General features: G+C 36.2%; 1 protein-coding gene across 1 annotated transcript in view; it reads right to left on the bottom strand.

Moving 5' to 3' along the window:
• The window catches only part of CPD (carboxypeptidase D), a 65667-nt gene that overhangs the window by 4304 nt on the left and 37298 nt on the right, over positions 1–24065 (bottom strand). The window contains exons 9-20 of the mRNA XM_019739524.3: positions 20135–20237; positions 19508–19650; positions 17986–18155; positions 16269–16592; positions 14334–14529; positions 11984–12119; positions 6813–6944; positions 5934–6029; positions 5785–5849; positions 2460–2591; positions 1752–1937; positions 1354–1453 (exon numbers count right to left, since the gene is read on the bottom strand). Coding sequence (XP_019595083.3) covers positions 1354–1453; positions 1752–1937; positions 2460–2591; positions 5785–5849; positions 5934–6029; positions 6813–6944; positions 11984–12119; positions 14334–14529; positions 16269–16592; positions 17986–18155; positions 19508–19650; positions 20135–20237 — 1783 coding nt within the window. The remainder of the gene's footprint in view (positions 1–1353; positions 1454–1751; positions 1938–2459; positions 2592–5784; positions 5850–5933; positions 6030–6812; positions 6945–11983; positions 12120–14333; positions 14530–16268; positions 16593–17985; positions 18156–19507; positions 19651–20134; positions 20238–24065) is intronic.

Genomic DNA, 24065 nt, shown 5'->3' on the forward strand with positions numbered 1-24065 from the left:
ATAGTTTACAAAATTAGAAAAAGATAAGCAAAAATACTAAAAATCCAAACCAAAAGCCTCACATTTTCACATTTCTGTTACCTCAAGATCATTTTTAATAACCCTATGCATATTTTCCCACATTTTTCTTCATGCATATATTTATACTCATATATTTATTTTTCATTTATTGCAATGAAATCAAACTGTTACTGTTCTGCAGTTTATCAATGACTTCTTTTCCTTTCCAGTAAATTTTCATCTCATTCAAAGCCTCTCATTTATTTAAAATATTTGTACATGAGGTCGTCAGAATTAGAGTCTTAGTGAGAAAATGATAATAAAATCATAATTAAAATTAAGTTCATAACAGCAAATGTTGGCAGAGCCAGATTTAAACTGTGGCTGAATCCTAGCTCCTGTGTTTCTAACCACTAAGTGATGTATATTTTATCTGGTTCAAGCTGAGAACTCTTTACTTTAAACACGGCACAACATGTTTTATGATTTGACCATATTTCTAATATACCCCTCTCCTTCAATTAAGGATTTCTCCCTCACATACTCTGTAATAAAACTTGGTTATTTTGTGTCAAGTCCAAGTGGCACAAAATAGAGTCCTTGGTTAGAAATGAACCAAGGCTCTCTGTCAAAAAGACAATACAACACAATATTTATTATTTTACCACATCTTTATTTTCGTTCTAACCTTTTAGTAATTCAAGTAATGGCACACATTAATACTGGAGAAAACAAATACTTCCTCCTTTCAGGGTCATGGAAAAATAGAAGTAACAAGTTGTCGTCCAAGGGACTTACTTATGATCTTAAAGCAAATCATTCATTGAGACCCACTACATGTCAACCATGGTTCTAGGCACAGGGGATGCAGGTAAACTCCCACCTCCCTCAGAGCTTCTGTTTTAGTGGGAGAGATCGAATACAGACAAATAAATGACTATATATAATATAATGTCAGCTAGTGATTAAGAGCTATAATAGAAACAAGTGAGGTGGAGATAGTGCCAGGGGGACTATTTCAGCTAGGGCGATCAGGGAAGGTCTCTCTGTGGAAGTGACATTTGAGTACAGACCTGAAAATATGAAGGGGCAAGCCATGAACACACACAGGAGAACAGCATTCCAGAAAAATCATGTTTAGATAAGGAAACAGTAGAAGAAAAGTGATTAACTTCAGGTGATTATAGAGGATATCCACTCTCAAATTGAAACATCAGTTTTTATAAACCAATGTAACCCCAATAAGTTTAATGTAAAAAATGGCTTGTCCAACAAGAAGAAAAACAAAAAAACAAAAAGAGAAACGTCAGGACTGGTGTTAACGCCTACCACTAAAAATATAAATATCTTTACCTGATACAGTTACCACAAGCTCCCTTGGCAAACCAAATATCCGGTTATCTGTGTCAAAGACGATTACCACAGAGCTCGCTGCATCATGATGCACAAAGACCTAGGAAGATAAAGAGCGAGAATTATGAAAAAGTCTACTTAAGGTGTATTGTATCCCTGCTGTATTCCTACGGCCTTTATAGCAAACCGAAGAGATGATTCACTGTCATCTCAAGTATACAAAATGCTATAAAAATGTCCCTTTTGTTGCTAAAGGGCAGAACAAGATCTCATAATCAAGAGTTGGTCACGCTTTTTATTTCTTTATATCTCACAAGTTTTCTAACAAGTGTTTCAAAATAAAATTGAGCTTTTAAGAATAAGAATTTACATGGAACTCCTCAATCTGAGTTTCTTACCTGTGAATGTTGTTGCTGATACCCCTCTGCGATGGCATTGATGTTATGGACACCCGGGGCTAAGAGCACATGGAAATAGCCTCCCTCTTTCGTGTGCACCTTTATCCCTTCGTTGAGTACAATGACGGCTTTAGAGATCGGTTTTCCAGTCTTGTCTTTAACAAATCCATGAACTCCCTTGTGAACCTGAAAAAATGTTTAAAATATAAATTTATGTTTTCATAATGTCAGGTGGAGGTAATAGCTTGAGGCATGACAAAAGCAACAAACAGAACAACAAAAATCCCTCTAAGACTGGCTTATTTGTCCTTCTCCACTGCCTCTGACCTTCTTAGCTACTCATTCACTGCTTCAGAGGCATAGAGATAAGGGAAAAGAGAACTCCAACAGAGTCAAAGTCTAAAGTGTTAGCACCCAAATCTTCTGATGCCTTTAACTTTCCACACAATCTCGAGTAACTTCATGTGATATTCAAATGAAAGAACATGTAACATCTCATAGGGTGACATTATCTACATTATAGCAGATTCCAGATGTGTGAACTCAAGGCACCTATCTGGGCACTATAAATTGAACAAACTCTCTTTCCTATATACATTTAAAATAAATAATATAAATTTTTGGTAAAAGATTAATAAAACATTTTGATAAAGGTTTCATTGAACATATTCCTAGGAGTTTGCTTCTAGTTAAAAGAGAAAGTCTCACCTCCACCAGCATGCTAAGAAGAGATTTTTTATTTTCTGCCCACAAGGAAGGGAGTTGTGCTGCGCTAGGAAAGTAGCAGCAGCTTGTGTATACTGTGATTTCCGGACAATGGCCATAGGTGACGCTATAATCCTGGAATATAAAATTCAAAAACAAATGTGGGAAAAGTAATAAGTAAAAATAAGAGTGAGGCTTTGTAATGCAACAAATGGAATAAAAAGAAAACCTGGGTGATGTAAACAAAGACTCTAAAGCATTTTACAGCAAATATAAATAAACCACTTGGTATTATAATCAGTCACAAACATAGCTGCTCCTGAGTACCCTTGAGACCAGGGACTATGTCTAATTCATTTTTGTATCTCCAGTGCTTCCCACAGTGTCTGGCAGGTAGAGCGGTTTATTAAGGCTTGTTGAATGAATGAATGAATGAATGAATGAGTACATGCAGTAGGCCATATTCCCTCCAGGTTGTTCTTGGAGCTCTGGAGGTAGAAGCACAAGCACTCGCCCTCTGATACCCTCAACCTGCAGCCTCAAGCCTGACAGTGACAACAGCCATTGTTTGCAATATAGCAATTATCCAGGTGCAGGAACTATTTACGTAGACAGGTTCCAAAACCTAACTTTCACCTTTCCCCCCAAACTTGTTCTTTTTCCTAATCCAATTAATGGTATTAACTCATTTGCTCACACAGACATGAAATCTCTCGGTTTTGACTTCACTTTCTTGCTATCAGCCATAATTTGCCAAATCCTGTCAATTCCACCTCTACAGTTTCTCTGAAATTTGATCCCTTGACTCCACCCCCATTGCTACTACCCCAGTCTAGGCGTTCATTATTTCTTGTCTTGGCTATTCCAAACCAGTCTCCCTGCACTACAGACTCTCCTTCCTCCAAACTATCTTAACCCACTGCTAAGAGATGAGTATTCCCACAGAACAGCTCAGATCATACCATTATATACCTACCCAAAACCTTCAGTGGATTCCCATTTCTTACTAAAACAAAGCATTCAAAGCCCCAAATTCTTTCCATTCTTGTCTTTTACTGCTTTCCATTATACCCCATATTCTAACACAACTAGACTGCATATTGTCCTCTGGCCATACTGCTTCCTCTTTCTGGAATGTCCTGTTTCACCATCTCTGCACCCAAATGCCACTTCCTCTATGAAGAGAAGGCTACATCTCTGGCTAAGTGTAACCTTTTCTGTCTTTAGTTTCTTTTGGCATGTTGAGAGTTGCTGCTCTCTTCTAGATCAAATCAATTAATTCTGTAACACAGTTATTTGTACAATACTTACTGAATGGGCCTGGGGATATATTTTATTTATCACTAATATAACAGAGTGCCTCACACATAGTAAGTTCTTAATAAATAAAGGAGGGAAAGCAGGTAGTGATGGGAATGAAACTAATTTTCTGATTGCACATGTGAATGGAATGACAAGCTAACCACCCATCTGCTAAGAACTACTGACTAATTTGAAGTGGCTGGACAATCAACTAAAATGCTATCAGAAAGAAATTAAGGAAGACCTAAGTAAACAGAAAAACATACTGTGTTCATGGATAAGAAGACAATACTGTTGAGATGTCAATACCACCCAAAGTGATCTACAGATTCAACATACCCCTAACAAAATTCCAACAGCCTTTTGTTTTTTGCAGAAAAAGAAAAGCCAATACTCACATTCAAATGGAATTACAAGCAGCCTTGAACGGTCAAAACAATCTTGAAAATAACAAAGTTGGAGTACTCACACTTCCCAATTTCAAAACTTACTACCAACCTACAGTAATCAAAACAGTGGTACTGGCATAAAAATGGACATATAGACCAATGGAATAGAATTGAGAGTCCAGAAGTAAACCCATACACCTTTGGTCAACAGATTTTTGACAACGGTGTCAAGACCATTCAACAGGGGAAAGAATAGTCTTTTCAACAAATGGTGCTCAGACAACTGGACTTCCACATACAAATGAAGTTGAACTCCTACTTCGTATCATACACAAAAACCAACTCAAATCAAATATAAGAACTTACTGAATCCATAACACTCATTAGAAGAAAACATAGGGGTAAATCTTCATGACCCTGGGTTTGGCAATGAATTCTTAGGTATGACAGACAACAAAAGCATGAGCAACAAAACAATAGGTAAATATGACTTCATCAAAATTAGAAACTTCTGTGCATCAAAGGATATCATTAAGAAAATGAAACAACAACCTACAGAAAGGGAGAAATTATTGGCAAATCAAACATCTGATAAGGGTTTAGTATCCAAAATATATAAAGAATTCTTGCAACTCAACAACAGAAAGACAAACCCAATTTTAAAATGGGCAAAAGACTTGAATAGATTCTCCAAAGACACATGGCCAATAAGCACATGAAGGATGTTCAACATCATTAGTCATCACGGAAAAGCAAATCAAAACTACAATGAGGTATCACTTCACACCTACTAGCATGGCTATAATTAAAAAAATAGAAAATAACAAGTATTGACTTGGATGTGGAGAACTTGGAACCCTTATACATTGTTGGTGGGAATGTAAAATGGTTCAGTTGATGTGGAAAATAGTTCGGTGGTTCCTCAAAAAGTTAAACATAAAATTAGAATATGACTAGCAATTCTGCTTCTAGGTATGTACTCAAAAGAATTGTAAACACAAGCTCAAAAGATACTTGTCTATGATTGTTCATTGCAGCATTATTCTCAATAGCCAAAAATAGAAACAACTCAAGTATCCATCAACAGATAAAAATGATAAACAAAATGTGGTGTATACATACAACAGAACATTATTCAGCCATAAAAAGGAGTGGAGTACTGTTACCTGCCTGCTATACAATGGATAAACCCTGAAAACATTACAGTAAGTGAAAGAAGCCAGACACAAGAAGCCAAACACAGAGGAGGGCAAATATTGTACTATTCCACTTATCTGAAATATCTAGACCAGGCAAATACACAGAAACATAAAATAGGTAAGAGGTTGCCAGGGGTCGGGGGAATGAGAAGTTATTGCTTAGTGGCTACAGAGTTTCTGTTTGGGGTGATGAAAAGGTTTTGGAAATGGATGGTTTGGAATGGTGACAGCTACACAACATTGTAAATGTAATTAATATTACTGAATTGTATAATCAAAAATGATTAAAATGGCAAAAAACAAAATGCTGTTAGAGGTTAAGTTCAGCGCTATTTTGTCAAGAAAGCCATGAAGCAGATGCCGTTCCCTTTGCTTATATGAGAAAAGACAATGGCCAATATTTATAATTCCATTCTTGCTGCATTCTATAAAGTATACCTTCATGCTGCCCAGGTGACTGTGCCATTCTGCTCCACGCATTACTCCTCCTGGAATATTCTCATCTACAAAAGCATTAAGAGATAAGGGATCAACAAGACCAGAAGGCCAAAGCAGAAACAATAACAAGGGGTAGGGAAAATACTTACCTGATTTATTTGGGCAACTGGGCTGACCCATGTGCATCGATGGATGATTATTTGCGTAAAGAGATGCCAGATGCTTCAGAGTCTCTTTGTTTTCCACTACAAAGGAAAAATTCAGAAGTTGGTGGAGAAATCCAAAAGATTTCTCTCTAAGTTCAACTCATGGGTACAAGTCATCTTTCTCTCCTTGCACACCACTGAGGAACTATTATAACGAACCACATGGTTAGGTTTGGCCCACGATAATCAGACAGACTAAGAAGACACACGTCCTGCCTATATGATAAGGTACTAATGGTTAGTTTACATAGCATGCGACCACACCAAAATACAAACTTGTTTTGGTATGTTTTACTAAATTTTGGGGCAACTGTGGCCTAATAACGATATTTCCTTGTAAGCTGCATTGAAAACAATGCAAACTATCTCCTTACATAATGGCCCCAGAGAGATTCTACAAACAACTGTTATGTCACCATAACTTACAATCAGTCAGTCAAAGTTTAAAGCAGGGGAGGGCAATTCTGTATTTGTTAGTATTTGGTTACATAAGAGTTTCTTGACGCAGGCATTGTGTCTGATTCACTTCTGTACTCCCAATGTCTATAGACATAATTGCTCAACAAATGATTGTTGTCTACATTGAACAGATGTGACACGATGGCCCCACTTAGCTAGGCCATCATTAGATCCAACCGTTCTTTTCCAAGGAACTGTTTGAACTGTTGATATATGCATACAATCCTATTAGGTTAGTTATTTGCTCAGGGAGTGTGCTCAAATGCTCACCATTAAAAAGAATAAATTTAGAAGGGACATTACCTAATTGGAATTTCCTATCTAAGCTTAAACAGTATATATGTAAAGTGACATTCTACATACCTGTTTGTACTGGCTTGTCATACGGGTATGTGACCAGCACCGAACCACCATCTAAAGCAACAGAAAGACTGAAGTCTTGTTTTTGAATCAAATTTTCAATGATGGCTTTAGTCTCAGGCTGGGAGGCATTATCTAAAAAATAAAAAAATAAAAAATATAACAGAATATGTTTTAAAATTTTAGTATGAGTAGCTAAGGAAATATTCTCTACTTGACCACAATCAGAAGGCTAACTTACGAAATCTGTAATAAATATTACTCCATAAGCCACTATCTCAAGCTAGAAATATATATTTTAAAAGGTAGGTTATTTTGAATTTTACATGCTTCAAGATAATGTGTAAAGGTTAATGACTCTAAGCGATTTTTAAGACAATTCTTACTGGAAACAAAAAGGGATGAACGTATCTTCCTTTAAAAATAATTTAGGGTAACTTTACTAACAATTGTTACCCCAATAAACTTTAATTAAAAAATAATAATAATTTAGGAAATATATAATCTATCGTTGAAAGAAAATAAGATTTTCAGAAAGCAGAGTGTTTTCTGCAGCATTGTTTGCAAGAGCAAACAATTAGGAAGAAACTAAATGTCCATCAGCATAGACATGGTTGACTAAATTAAGAGTATTGCCACATGTTGACAGTATACTAAGATGCCATTAATAAGAATGTTAAAGGCCGGCCTGGTGGCTCAGGTGGTTGGAGCGCTGTGCTCCTAATGCCGAGGTCACCAGGTCGATTCCCACATGGGTCCAGTAAGCTGCACCCTCTACAGCTAAGATTGTGAACAATGGCTCTCCCTAGAGCTGGGCTGCCATGGGCTGCCATGAGCGGCTAACCGACTGCCTCAGCTGGGGGAAGTGCAAGGCTCATAATACCAGTATGGGCCAGGGAGCTGTGTCCTACACTAGACTGAGAAACAAAGGCTTGAATCAGAGTAGGGGGTGGGAGGCAGAAGAAAGGGGGAAAAAAAGAATGTTAAAAATCTGTAACTACTGAAATGGGAAGATGTCAATGATATATTTAATGAAAAAAGTGGCAGAACAATATGTATAGTAGATGATCCTATATAAGTAAAGAAACAGGCACCTTCAAAACATACACATATATCGTGTGTGTGTATGTGTACATGCACATATGTGAAAGGGTAGAGAGAGAAAAATACATCTCTGTATGACCAGTGATAAAACTACCAATATTATCGACTGAATTTCTAAGAAAAAACTTGAATTATTTTTGCAATGGATAAAGGAGAAAAATTCAAAAAATTTTCTAAATGTCTGTATTCATTTATACCTTATATCTATCACCTAGAATGAAAGTACCCCATTACTCATCTACAAAATAGGATCAACCAATCTCCTAGCAAAGAGAAATAACATTATCTGCAAAGTACTTTATTTTTTTAATGTATATAGTCATTTTTATTATAATTCATAAATACATCAGAAATGGATATCTTTAATAAAAGCTTAGGTTCTCATGGGCTTCTGCTTTCTGTTCATTCAGTTATGTTATGTTATGTTGTTAGAAAACTCAGTTTACTTGAGAATGGTGAAAAAGGTAAAGTAATACCTTAGTTTCATTATGACAATTTTTTACCTTATAGGCATTCTGAAAGGTCTCTGGGCCTCCCAGGTCCAAGGACTACAATGTCTCTCTTATTTAAATAATATTTTTACTTTTCAATTATAGTTGATGTACAATATTAAATTAGTTTCATGGGTAAACATAGTAATTAGACATTTACATAACTTATGAAGTGATCACCCCAATAAATTTAGTACCCATCTGACACCATACATAGTTATTACAAAATTACTGACTATATTTCTTATGCTATACCCTACATCCCCATGACTATTTTGCATATATCAATTTGTACTTCTTAATCTCTTCCCCCTTTTTACCCATCCTTTTAACCCCCCCTTCCATCTGGCAACTCTCAAAATGTTCTCTGTATCTATATGAGTTTATTTCTGTTTTGTTTGTTCGTTTATTGTGTTCTTCAGATTCCATATAAAAGTGAAATCATACAGCATTTACCTTCTCTGTCTTACTTACTCCACTCAGTCTAATACCCTCTAGGTCCATCCATGTTGTTGCAGATGGCAAGATTTCATTCTTTTTTATTGCTAAGTAATATTCCATTGTATATATGTACCACCTCCTCTTTATCCATTCATCCACTGAAGGACACTCAGGCTGCCTCCACATCTTGGCCATTGCAAATAATGCTGCAATGAACATGCGGATGCACAGGTTCCTTGAAGTAGTGTTTTGGGTTTCTTTGGATAAATACCCACAAGTGGGATCATTGGGTTCTTCTTTGTATCTTGTTATAGCCTTTTAGTTTTAAAGCCTATTTTGTCTGGTGTGAGTATTGCTACCCCAGCTTTTTCTATTTTTCATTTTCATGAAATATCTTTTTCCATCCTTTTACTTTCTGTCTGTGTATCTTTTGATCTGAAGTGAGTCTCTTGCAGGCAGCATACATAAAGGTCTTTTTTTCTTATTTATTCAGCCATCTTATGTGTCTTGATTGGAGCACTTAATCCATTCAAAGTAATTGTTGATAGATATGTAGTTTTTGCCATTTCATTATTCATGCTTTTGATTTTTCTTCTTCTTCTTAAAGAAGTCCCTTTAACATTTCCTGTAATACTGGTTTGGTGATGGTGATCTCCTTTAGCTTTTTCTTGTTTGGGAAGCTCTTTATCTGTCCTTCAATTCTAAATGAAAGCTGTGCTGGGTAGAGTAATCTTGGTTGTAGTTCCTTGCTTTCATCACTTTGAATTACTTCCTGCCAATCCCTTCTGGCCTGCAAAGTTTCCGTTGAGAAATGAGCTGATGGTTTTATGGGAGCTCCCCAGTAGGTAACTAACTGCTTTTCTCTTGATGCTTTTAAGATTCTCTGTCTTTAACCTCTGCCCTTTTAATTATGATGTGTCTTGGTGTGGGCCTCTTTGGGTTCATCTTGTTTGGGACTCTCTGTGCTTCCCAGGCTTGTATGTCTATTTCCTTCCCCAGGTTAGGGAAGTTTTCCGTCACTTTTTCAAATAGGTTTTCAATTCCTTGCTCTTTCTCTTCTCCTTCTGGTACTCCTAAGATGAAAATGTTGGTATGCTTGATGTTGTCCCTGGGGCCCCTTAAACTATCCTCATTTTCTTGGATTTTTTTTTTTCCTTTTTGCTGTTGTTTGGGTGTTTTCTATTACCTTATCTTCTAAATCACTGATTAAGTCCTCTGTTTCATCTAATCTACTGTTAATTCCCTCTAATGTAGTCTTCATTTCAGTTATTATATTCTTTATTTCTGACTGGTTCTTCGTTTTCTATCTCCATTTTTTATGTTTCCTGTCTCTTTGTTGAAATTCTCCCTGAGATGACTGAGCATCCTTAGAACCAGTTTTTTGAACTCAGCGTCTAGTAGATTGCTTGCCTCCATTTTGTTTAGTTCTTTTTCTGAAGCTTTGTTCTGTGGTTTTATTTGGGACATGTTTCTTTGCCTCCCCATTTTGGTTGCCTCCCTGTGTTTGTTTCCATATATTAGATAGAGCTACTATATTTCCCGGTTAGTAGAGTGGCCTTACGGAGTTGGTGTCCTGTGGGGCCCAGTGGCACACTCTCCTGGTCACCTGAGCTAGATGCTGCAGGTGTGTCCCTTGTGTGGGTTGTGTGTGCCCTCCTGTTGTAGTTGAGCCTTGGTTGCTGTTTGCACATCAATGGGAGAGATTGACCCTCAGGCTGACTGGTTGTCAGGATTGGCTGTGACTACAGTGGAGGAGCTGTGGTGCAGGGGCTGATCCTATAGAGCAGGATTGACTTTAGTGGGGCTCTGGTATCTGCCCAGTCTGCCCTTTGGGCGTGTTGTCCACACAGGCAGTCTGATGGTGCTCCGGCTGGGTCCAAAGGTGGCCACAAAGTGTGTTGGCCCTGGGGCCTCCTGTAAGGGGCTCTGCTACAAGCCAAGTTCAGCTGCAGCCTGTGCCCTGCCTGGGGCCACCTGGAATGAGCCACTAAGCAATATGCAAATGACCACTGCCCGTGCTGGGCTTGGAGACACCTGGGAGAGGCTAACCTGTACACGAAGGCCAGCTGCTGCTAGTGCTGGGCTTGGGGCTGCTCAGCTAGAGGTAAGGGCACACTGAAGTCAGCTGTTGCTTGTCTGGGGCTTGTGAACCTTTGAGTAATTTTAGGAAAGTCTGCAGCATAAGCCAAGCCAGGCCATTTGTATGGAAAAGCCACTGGAAGAAGCTTGGGTGGGCCCACAAGTTGGTTGCAGAGGGGCCTCAGGGAATCACCAAGAGTATGTCCCTGGTGCCTTTTGAGCTGCTGCCCCAGCACTGGAGCTCAGGGTGAGTGAGTCCATCAACGAGTAAGTCTGTGTGTGGGCCCTTTAAGAGGAACGCCTGGGTCTCCAGCACCCTCCATCTCTCTTAGCCACAGTCTGCGCTGGTTTTCACAGCCAGAAGTTGTGGGTACTTCTCTCCCCATCCCTCCAACCCTGGGCTGGGGAGTCTGGTGAGGGACTGGGTCCCCTCGCCTCTCAGGGGGACCTCCACAGTCAAGATATTCCTCCCGATTTTTAACTGCCACAAGCAGGTGTGGGACCAGCCCGTCCCATGTCTCTGCCCCTGCTGCCAGTCTTGAGGTGGCTTCTTGTGTATGTCTTTAGTTGCAGGACTTCTGTTGAGTTAGACTTCAGGTGATTCTCAGTGATGGTTGTTCTGTAGTTTAGTTGTAATTTTGATGTGGTCGTAGGACTATACTGTCTTAATATAGCTGCCCATGCTCAGTGCCTTGTGGGATTCCTTATGAATTGCAATGGGCCACCTGGCCAATGGAACATTCCATTACTCTGCCCGTTGTTAAATTTCTGGGGCTATACCTGAGAATTTATATTCCTATCCTCCTATTACCCTTTGATTTACTCTAAAGGGCAGTTACTTACCTTCCAAAAGTAGTGTTATCATTCGCTTTACCAACTCTCCCTGCCAAATAAAGGACCCAAAAACACTGTCAACTGCCTACAAGCTACATAAGGCTCCTCTTCTCCGCCCAAATCAAGTTATTTGGACTCTTGAGTGAAGGCAAACAACGTGAATGCAGAGCAAACGTCTTCCCTCAAAAACTGCAAAGTACTTTAATGCCAAACAATGAAACTTACTTGTAAAGTCTGTATCCAGGTCTTTGCCACGAGCATTCGTTTGTCCTATATTTGAAGTACATTCTTTCTCTTGTGCTCGCTCTCGCCCATCTGGATTTAGAGAAGGGACAATCACAATTCTAGTCCTGTCAACCAACTAAAACAGAAACAGAAGTCAATGAGTTTATTAGTTATACGTGGAATCAAAAGGTAGCTACCATGCCTCAAATGGAAAATCTTATTTGTTTTAAATGCATATTTTTAAAAGGCAGCAAAAAATTTAAAAAATAAAAATTCTTGCTCCAAGTACATTAAAAAAAGAAACAAAAAAACTACTGTAGAACTAATGTTCCCAGAGACCGCCTGATGACTTACTACAGGCGTCAGAAACCACTGCCAGCAGGCTAAATCCAGCCTTCTGCTTGTTGTTGTAAATAAAGTTTTATTGGCACATAGTCATACCCAGGCCATGACTGTTTTTGTGCTGTAATGGTAGGGTTGAGTGGTTGTAACACAGAACATCTATCCCACAAAGCCTGAAATATATACTACATGGCCTTTTATAGAAAAAGTTTGCTGACCAATGGCTTAAGTCAATAAGATTGTTTTCCAGATTAAAAACTGGAATGCATAATCTGACAACTATCAATGTATGTCTGGAAACAATGAGACAGAAGAGTTGAAATTAGCATGTCAAAAAAAAATGAAATAGGGTATTTGTCTTACCCATAATTTCTCCTCCAGATGATTTATAGGCATCAATACCTACATATGTGGCATGAACTAATTTCTGATACACTTCATCCTATGTATTTCTAATAGTAAATCAGAATAAGTGATCCCTGGTTTATTTATTCTGTTAAAATAGTCTATAGATTGAAAATATTTGAGTCCCTTTAATTAATTGGTTCTTAAATCTCTCTCTGGGGGAGATCTTTTTCTAAAGTATACATGCTTGGGTTTCACTATAGGTCTCTGGGTATGTGTATATTTTCTTGAACTTGCCAGACAATTCTGACCTTTAGCACAAAATAAATGGCAACCTAACGTGATCTAGTTCAAACCCATCTAGACCAGTGAGGCAAATCCTCATAAACTGGAGTTTTGAAACTCCTGGTAGATGTTTTACCTGGGGTATACAGTCTCTTATAAGATCAGTAGGTAGTAACTCTGCCCAAATATTAGAATAACCTAAGGAGCTTTTAAAGGAATATTGATGCTTCTGGGGATGAGACCCAGTCACTGGTATTTTAAAAAACTTCCTAGATGTTTCTAATGTGTAGCCAGGGTTGACAACTACTGTCCTAGGGACTCTCCCATTTTATAAAAGAATAAAAAAATGTCTTTGAGATACTTCTTGTAACTCATAACTCACATAAAGAAGTCAATGGAATTTGCTTTGCTGAAGGTTGTAAATTACTTTTTTGATTAATTCTGATATAAATTAATCTCACCTAATCCCACAGTTCCCTTCCGATCCTAATCATGACATCAATTCTTTCCAAATTTCTTTTAGGGGAGACAGTATGTATAACACAACAGCATAGGGTTTGGGTTCAATTCGTTTTACCACTTACTGTCTATGTAACCTCCTGTAAGTTATCAAATATCTCTGCCTCAGTTTTCACATGTATAAAGCGGAGATAACATAATTACAGGGTTGAGGATTAAATCCTGATGCATGTAAAGTACTTGGTATAGAACCCAGCAGACAGTAGGTATTAAATAAATATCAGTTCCTTTCTCCTTTCTAAATTCTACGTAGACACTGCTAATTACTGAGTGTTCTAGAAGGATGCACACACTTTCCACTCGACCTCTAAGAGATCACAGACTGCTTAATCATACACGACCAAGCCTCTGAATCAAAGTTCTTTTCTATAGTCATGGATAACTAAAGTAGACAGTGCCACATTGCTTTTTCTAAAATCTCTTAGCAGCCAAGATGCCCAATAATTTTGTATTTACTACATGAAAAGAAAAACTATTTGTCTTTCACCTCTTTTTCCAATAAAGTATCCTAGTTATCAGTAACTAGGAAGGAAGTCCTTAAGTTAGAATGCACAAAATCGTAAGTAAAGATTGGAAGTATAACTTGGCTATTAAATAAGGGAGTAGAGGATTGAACGCAAATCTTTAATATATTTTCCTCTATGTGCCTTAATTGTAACCAAAGAAATAGAATAGAAAGACACTATTAACAATGAGTATATACAAAGATGGTATATTTTTAAAGAGTAAAGTTTATAATGCACTAAAAGTGACTCTGTGTAAAACCTAACAAGAAATTAAAATTTCAAAACGGTGCCTTTATATCAATGTATCACTGAATTTTTTCCTTTTAACATGTCAAAACAGGCTATTCGCTTACTTGGGTAACAGCTGGGTTCTTTTTGTAGTTTAGGCAGAGAAATTCTGCCAGAGCCAAAAGCAGTTCAGTTCCAACAGGAGCATTTCCATGGATACCAGCAACAAAACGAATCTTTGGTTCTTCAGGCTCAGATACGTTGGGCTTATTGGATATTTCAAGGGACCAAATATGACGATATTCAGCACTCTGTCCCAAACTTTCAAAAACCAGAAACAAAAAGTCAGCAAGTAATCAAGCATTATGTTAATGCTGACTTATGAAATTTAAAATAAAATAAACATGAAAAGCCTTAACAAGTCTTTAAAGGATGAATCATTGTGTCAGAAAACCTCAAGAAAATTAGTTTTCCTTGAACAAAGAAAGTCAAATAGAAGTGATATATTATCAGATTCAGGAGAGATTATGATTCAGTATAGCATTCTTCCAAATTCAGTCATTCTCATACCATCTTCACAATATTTGTCCTATCTTCTACAATCTACACTACTATTTAGTTAACACACATTTTTTAAATTACCTCATTTACATTTTCATTGTGGAAAAATTTAAATATAGACAAATGTAGAAAACCTCACTTTTCAAATCTAAATTAATTTATGTAAATTAGATACTTTATACTTTACTATAAATGTAGTACCAGTATCACAATAAAGATGATTGAAAATGCTCTGCTTGCCCAAGAGGTCTGATCTTAAGGCCTGCTTTCTTTAATATAAAGGGAGATTTACAAGGGTTAGAAAAAAAACAAACATTAGCATTAAATTGAGAAGGATTAATAGACTAGAAAAAGTATTGCTTTCTGTCAATTCTATTCAATGATACCCATTGGTGGACTACCTAACACTGTCTTGTGTCCCACCATTGGCAGGTGTTGTATATTTTGGGGGAAATATTTAACTAAAAAGTTCTCTTGAATTGGAAGGTTAAAAATACTTAAGTGAATTAAGTAAACGGATAGCAAAATAATTTCCAATTTTTTTTAACTTTAAAAGAAGAAAGTCTATAAGCTCTATGTGGCACTAATATGGACAATATTAAAACCTGAACTGGGCAGAAATATTCAAGAATCAGTTGAAGAAGAGAGGTAATCCGTATTGCCAAAGTAAATATCACTCTTTGCATCCATGAACATTGTAAACCAGTATTTGCTGGTAAAATTAAAAGGACCAATGAAGAAAAACAAAGTAAAAGGCTAGATAATGTTTATTACTTATGTGGTGGAGAATGACAAACTGAGGGCAAATGTAAAGTAAAGGCAGTCAACAGGCAAACAATAGAAATCAACAAATCAAGGAAATAAGTTTGGAGTAACAAGACCTAAAGAGGATTTATTATGAAACAGTGAGAGCAAGGCAGAGAAGCCCCAGAAAGTGAAGGTGAAGGCTGTCTCAGCCATCACTTTCACATAAGCCAGTACTGCATATTTTCCAGAGACCCTTAATCACATATGTCGCCAAGGCTTCAGGGAAAAGCAACCGTTCAGCTGTGACGAGAGACTACAGTATAGAACATGACAGCAACCAGGCTTCATTTTCTAATTTGAAAAAAAGAATGATCCCTGACAGGTGAGCTCAAAGTTCCAAATTTGTTCCTTGCTTCAAGCAAAATAAAACAAACTAGTATTTAGTCAGAACATGAGTCTGCAGCTGAAAAGTGGAAAGGAATCAAAGTAACCATTAGAAACAGTAATTTTACATTTCCTGGAGGCACAGGACATACACTCCAATGTTCCTCATAAAAGTTTTCAAGATTTGTTGTTACAAAGCTCTCCAGGCAAATATGTTTCAAAATAAGTGAACTCCGACCCTCTATGCTCCCAAACAAATTATAAGAACTATTCAACCCGGCTTATGCTGAATGTAACTTCTTAAAAAAGAAAAATAAAAAAAGGAAAGAAACAAAGAAAAGGCAAGGTAGTTAGGAGGTGACACGCACCTGGTAAGATTTGTAATATGTGGATAGTTCATCACAAGTCCTCTCAGAAACTCTGATAAGTCTTTGTATGAATGGTATCGATAAAGAGCCAGATTTGAAGAGGAGCGTAACATGAAGCCTTCCAAACCATTCTCAGCAGAAAGGTCTTTAATTAAAGTTTCAAACTCTTTAGTAGTTGGATCACTGGCGTCAGCAGTGTTGGTGCTGTCCCCCTTCCCTTTCTTTGATTCATTGTTTGAATCTGTTGAAGATCGAACAAGTGTGAAGTTGACCTGAATAGCACCTTCACTCTTTACGGTCACATTCTTGGTAACTGGATTATACCTGTGATAAAAATAGACACGTCAGAGCCACACGTTTTGCAGCTGGAGTACCTGAGCCCTGGGCAAAGAAAGGTGTGCAGAGGATATGTGAATCCATGAGAAAAATGTGGTGCATCTTCCTAAGAGTCAAATTTCCAACTTTGTGATAATTTAATATTTGTTTTAAATATTAAACAAAGAACAGACGTGAGTAGAATGTAAAATATGAATGAGTTTTTAAGATTAAAAGAAAGTTTTACTTCAAAAGAAAATTTGTACTTGTAGTGAATACCCCCATATCTCTTGGAATCTGCATTCACTTGCTTTCATCAGAATACATGGTTGGAAAAGTTTGAAAGGTACTAACTTAGGACATTATCTACCAAACAGATCATTCTTGCCCTATTTTTCGGATACCTTGTTGCTTTAGTTTTTCCAGTACTATCCCAAAATGGAGATAAAACAGAAAATACCTCATTATTCATTAGTGTGAAATTCTAAGCCATCCATTTATGGACCACTAGATAATTAAAAATCATTTTTCCAAAAAAAAGGTCGCAATAACCATAAACTTATATAGTTTGTACATATTTATATAAACTATAAACTATATACTTACCCTTATTTCAATGGATGTTCAAATGAACTCTTCAGAAATAAGACAGCTAGTAGGGGGAGGGAAATATCCTGTGGTAACCTCTCTACTTATCAAAACATAAAAAAGAAAACTATAAAAGAGGGTAAAAATGATAAGTTTCAGATTAAACAGTCAGATGGTTCCAATTCTAAGCTGTCTGTAAAGGAGGGGAAAATAAAGAAAATTAAGTTTTTTCCAAGGGAAAAAAGGTCCTAAGTTCATTTTCTCTTTTTAAGTACATGTATCTTTGTGGAAAGAAAACCTGTAAAAAAGATGAACATGGCCTTTCTTGGAGAATTAGCAACAAGAAACAAAATTTCACTGAAGCAATAAAGCAAATGTACAATAATAAAAAATGAATGTCTGTGAAAGAGCTTTAAAAGGGTACGAATGTAAAGTGGGTATTTTTGGACAACATGACTAAGTATCCAGCAAAACGGGATTTTTTTTGTCTCTACTAACAGGTACTTCCCAGAATAGTTACTAATAGTGAAGGAAATCACTCATGGCTTTACATATGGACAACGCGCAGGTGATCTGAGAGGAGGAAGGTAGAAGAGGCCACTGTTCAAAGTGCATAATTTCATAGATTTCTCACATTTGAGGGTTTGTGTACTCACTTTGCCACTAGAGGAGGTCAAATGTGTAACCAGCTCTAAACTTCCCAGCACTAAACTCAAGGTGGCTTAGCCTCTCGGGCTTTCTGGCAATAATCTTCCAGAATAGAACAATGTCTGTCTTATCCCCAAGCACAATTTCAAAGTATTCAGTCACTCACCCTCGAGCAGATGCTGTGATTTTATAAGTTCCTGGAACCAAGAGACGCCAGTAATCTCCAGTTTTGTAAGTAGTCACTGGGTGATTAATTTCAGCGACACTAATGGTGGCATTTAAGATACCCCTGCCATCCGTGGCATCGAGGACAAATCCTTTGACACCCTGATGAACCTGGATAAAGTACAAGGACACCCAGATTTCAGTGGTAAAGATCAAAATCTAATTATTTTGGGAGCTCAAATCTAAAATAACAGATTGTTAATAATGTAAACGTGGAACAAACAGGAATTTAGGAGTTCAGAATAAAGCTAAATGTAAACACCCATTAAACAAAATAGTTTTTGAAAGGCTAATTTTTCATAGGCTAGGTTTGTCTTTATCATAAGGAATATAAAAATACACTTTTAAACTTTAGCACATTTGACAGTTTCAGAATACAGGACATTAAGAAAACTGGCCTGGCTTCTTTAAAAGGAAAATGTCATTTTCAAAAAATGGAAGGACTATTTCAGATTAGAGAGTAAAGAGACGTAATATTCAAATGCAATGCATGAAACTTGACTTGATCCTGGTTCTAAAATACAACTATAAAAAGACACTTTGGGATCAACAGGGGGAAATTTGAATGTGGACTAGGTTCTAGATAATATTAGGGAATAGTGTTAATTTTCTTAGGACAGCTAATGTCATTTGGGGATAGCATACAGAATATCTTTATTTCTAAAAGATACATTTTGAAATATTTAGGGGTAAAATATCAACAGCTTTACATTGCAATAGTTCAGAAAATAGTAATTTACATTGTAATAGTTCAGAAAAAATACGGGTGTGTATAATTTATATATAAGTAAAGCAAATACAGCAAAATGTTAAAAAATGTTGAATCTAGATGAAAGAATAGTAGTGTTTATTGTTTTCTGTCTTATAACTTTTCTGTATTTTTAAAAGGTTTTTAGAATAAAATATTTTTAAAAATTAGTATGCCAACTCAAGAGCCTTTAGGCCACTCCATTCAGCAAAAAGAACAAAGCAGAAAAGTACTGGCATAAAGTATTTGTCAGATTATCCTAATAATTAACTATTATTAGCATATTTCTTACAGTCTTCACTGATTGACCACCATGCATATCCAAACAAAAGGACATTAATCATTTCACACTAAACCACTGGCAAAAATAAAAAGAATAAAAATATTTACCCCATAGCCCATCTTTGTATGACCTGACAAATGCTTACATGTGTATCCAATTTATGTTAGTCTTTTACAAAGACGGTAAAAAGTGATCCCTAACCATTAAGAGCAAAAGATTACTATACTGTTTAATAATTTTCAGCTCTTCCCCATGCATACAAACAAACTCATTCCCATCCATGAATTTTCTAGATAAATGTACTAAAACATGAATAGGCCAAATTGGAATTCAAATGGGTGTATTTTAAAACTACTGCATGAAAACCACGTGTACACACAAAAATCTTCTTGCTCCTTGGGGAAATCTCATACTTAACTCCTGACTAGTCACCTGTTTCATAAACTGGATTAGAGATCTTCGATTCTGTTCCCAAAATTTTGGCAGATCCTTCTCAAATGGGTATTTCACACAACCTAGTTCAATAGTCACTTCAAAGCAATTTGTTTGTAAATAGTTCCAGTCCTGCATACCACCTAAAGGATAAAAAGTTAAAATCAGTCACTCTGAAGTTCTAACTAGCTCAGATTCCAAAGGTAAACTTTCTATATTTCTGGTAAAAAGCCAAATTCATCTTTTCTCCGCATTGGTTGAAAAACAAAACATGTTCATTTGAGAGCTCTTGATGCTTGTGGTATAGGTAAAACACTTGTACTTTCACGTTCCAGAAGAAGAATTCAAGTGTAGCTTACCAACTCTTCTTATTAGCACATCTAAGGTTCTTCATAATAGCCAGAGGTAAACATAACACTTTCATCTAGTTTTAGTACATTACTTTTACTCAAAGTGCATTAAATGTAAAAATAATCGAAAAGATTATTTGAATGTTTTAAACTATTTAAACAATACTTTAAAAAGAATGATTCTTTCTCAAAATTAAAAAATTAGTAACAAGCAGCAACATCCAGGGGAAAAGAAAATCCATCAAGTTATATGGCTTTAATATAAAAGAACATTTACCTGGGACATTATACCAACTAGCTCCATTAGTTATTCCATGAGGAAAGTATTCATTAGGGTACATATTCTTGCAAGGTCTACCTTGAAACATCTGGGAATTTTCCTGAAGAAAAAGAAAAATAATCTTTATTTGCATTTGTTTGTATCTGCATCAAAAACATGGGAAGGATAAGAAAAAATAATAAAAATGGTTACCAGTAGGGTATATGTAGGGGTGGGAATGAGGTGCATGGAGCCAGGGGAGGCAGTGAGGCTTTTCAATGTATAGCTTCCTACGTCATTTTGATTTTGAATATATGATTTTATTATCTATTTTTTAAATCAAAATTAAACATGCTCTATTAAAAAAACAAACCTAAACACTATTTCTTACAATTAAAGTAATTTTAAACCCAACCCAACTCTTCTACAAAAAAACAAAAAACTTCATATTCATACTTTCATTGCATGTTTTTGAGAATCTTAAAGTCCAGAAAAGATAATTCACATACAACGTGCAGTAAGCAGCTTTCTCCGACTTCCAGGGGGATTAAGACGGTCCCTCTGTGCTTGGACTGCACTCTGTACAATTATCTTATCCTGTTACAACTGGTTGCACCTTTTTCTTCCCTGAAGAAAACTACTCCTCGAAACAGTTGAGTCTTTGTGTGCTCAGCCTCTAGCACCGTGTCTAGCATAGTACATGTACAATACCTTGCTCAATGAAGAGTAAAAAAACCAGAACTACTGTGGAGGCACAAATAACTGTTACTGGAATCTAGTTAAGAGAAAGATCACTTCTGACTAGATTGGCAGGGGAAGTTTCCTGAAGAAATCAAGCTTTGAAAGATGGTCAAAACTTCATTTCTCTCTTTTGGAAATAGAAAAGTACAGAAAAGCGTGAGGAGAAAAATTACAATTTCCCATTTCCCGCCACTGAGAATTAACCATTTAACTTTAAAACATATAAATGACCTCATTTCATAAGCTTAATATACCAATTATAGGCTTATGATCCCACTGTTCTCTTATCAAATAAAAATTATTTTAGATTATTGTGATGCTCTCTTGCTTTGTTTTTTTCCTACTAAAGACTTGCACACCTCTTTTATGTCTCTATCTCCATGTCCATCAATATCTATTTACCTATCCATTTAATTATAAATTATGTAGATATACTACTGTACTAATATAATATGGGTATTATAAACCTGCATAAAAATTAAAATATAAATAGATTTTCTAATATATTCTTCCTACATTGTACTGGATTATCTAGTATAAATCTCACTCTGGACACCATAGTTCTAGACAGTACTAACATTTCAACTTTATTTTCAGAGTAATAAGAAACCAGTGAACATCTCTGAAGAAAGGTGATAAATGATATATTCTTGGTTTTAGGAAGTTTATTCTGATAATAATGTTAAAAATGGACCAAAGTCAGGAAGACTCTTCAGAGTACTACTGAAATAATTCAAGTGAGAGATAATGAACACCTGTGCATTTTACTATCTCCCTTACTTCTCACTGCTCTACTTTGATAATTTTTAAAAATCTAATTAAAAATTTTAAAGCAGTATGACAACTTAAAGACTGAGAGTGAGAATGTAAGTGTCCAGTCTCAGTCCATATACAGAGTCTAAAAGTTATATACCAAGATATTAAACAGTTGATGAGCTCTAGGTTTATTTTCTTCTTTTTGTTTGCCTATATTTTCTCATCTTTTCACAATAACTTTATTATGTAATTGTTTTTAAAGAGGCAGTTATATAGTGGTGACAGGGAAAGAAATTGGATGCAATTGTCAAGACAGCAAAAATGGCTAAAAACATATTATAGAAGAGGAGAAAAGTAGAAGATACAATGTTGAGCCAATGAAAAAAGAAAAAAGAAAGCGAACTCTGCTATATAATGTGACAGAGATCAAGTGGAGAAGATAATAGTGTCAGACTTCGTGATCAAGAAAGTTTAAAAAAAATAGGTTTCTGGTAACCTTTGAGGGGGCACTTTCAGGTAAAACAATGCAGGCAGAAGACCACTAAATATAGAAGCATGAGAGAACAATAACGAAGTGGAGACACGTAGAGACTATTCACTTTACTTCTTAAGTTCTTTTGAACTAATTTTAGACATGCAGAGGAGTTGCATAAATAGTACAGAGCTTTACATACCCTTGATCTAGCTATTTTCTAATGTTAGCATCTTATATAACTGTAGTATAATTATTAAAACAAGGACATTAACACTGGTATAATACTACCTAATTGAATTCACTGAATTTCTTTATACTTAAAATATAATAGAAGTTATTGTAGAAAGATTAGAGAATCTAGGCAAGCAAAAAGAAGAAAAATAGAAACCTAGAGATGCTCAATCATTGAATATTTTGGTACATAACTTTTAGACTTTTTTTTTGACCTATGTATGAACTGAGAATGGATGCCCCACCCCCTTAGTCTTCTTCAGTTCTCAAAATCTACTTTAGTTAGACATAATTCAAATACCACACAACTCACCCATTTAAAGTATACACCTCAATGGTTTTTGGTATATTCACTGAATTGTGCGACCATCCACAGTAAACTTTAGGACATTTTAATCACCCCAAAAGAAACCCATGCCCATTAGCACTCCCCATTTTCCTCCAACCTCTTCCCCATTCCTCCCCATTGCCAAGGCCCTAAGCAACCACCAGTCTATTTTCTGTCTCTATGGATTTGCCTATTCTAGACACTTCATATAAATGAAATACAATATGTGGTCTCTTTATGACTGGATTATCTCACTTAGCATGTTTTCAAGGTTCATTCATATTGTAGCATGTATTAGTACTTCATTCTTTTTATGGCTGATTAATATTCCATTGTATGACTATACCATATTTTCCTTATCCTTTCATCAGCTGATGGACATTTGGGCTATTTCCATGTTTGACTATTATGGATAGTGCTGCCACGAACATTCGTGTACAAGCTTTTGTGTGGAATTGTCAGGTCATTTGGTAATTCTGTATTTAACATTTTGAGGAACTGCCAAAATGTTTTCCAAAGTAGTTGTACCATTTTACATTCCCACCAGCAATGCACAAGGGTTCCAATTTTTCCACATCCTCACCAACACTTATTTTCTCTTTTTTAAATTATAGTCATCCTATGTTGGTGAAAAGTGGTACCTCGTGATTTTGATTTGCATTTCCCTGATGGCTAATGATATGGAGTGTAGTTTTGTGAGTTTGTTGCCATTTGTACATCTTCTTTGAAGTAGTGCATATTCAGATCCTTTGCCCATTTTTCACTTGGGGTGTCTATTGTTTAGTTGTAAGAATTTTTTATATATTCTAGATATAAGATCCTTATCAGATATATGATTTACAAAATTTTTCTCCTATTCTATGGGTTGTCTTTTTACTTCCTTGATGCTATCTGTTATGTGTTGAAGAGTGCCCCCTAAGAAAAGAGCTCTTGAAGTCCTAACCCCAAGTACCTCAGAATATGACTGCATTTGATTATAGAGGTAATCAAGTTAAAATAAGTTGATTAGGGTGGGCCCTATTCCAATATAACTGGTGTCCATATAAAAAGAGGAAAATTTGATCACAGACTCATGGAGAATGGCATGTGAAGATAAGAGGATTGAAGTAATCCATGTAGAAGCCAAGGAATGCGAAAGATTGCCATCAAAATACCAGAAGCTAGGAAGAAAAAGGAAGTATTCCCCTACGGATTGCAGAGGAAACATGGCCCCACCAACACCTTGGTTTTAGACTTCTAGTCTCTAAAACTGCAAGATAATACGTTTTTGTTGTCTTAGACCACCCAGTTTGTGAGCTTTGTTATAACAGCCCTAGGAAACTAATAGAGTGGTAGCTTTTACAGCAAAAATAGCTTTAATTTTGATGATATCCAATGTATCTATTTTTTGTCACTTGTGCTCTTGATGTTATACTTAG

Source organism: Rhinolophus sinicus, chromosome 12, assembly GCF_057876585.1.
Source record: "Rhinolophus sinicus isolate RSI-liver-muscle chromosome 12, RSI-T2T, whole genome shotgun sequence".
Taxonomy (NCBI): domain Eukaryota; kingdom Metazoa; phylum Chordata; class Mammalia; order Chiroptera; family Rhinolophidae; genus Rhinolophus; species Rhinolophus sinicus.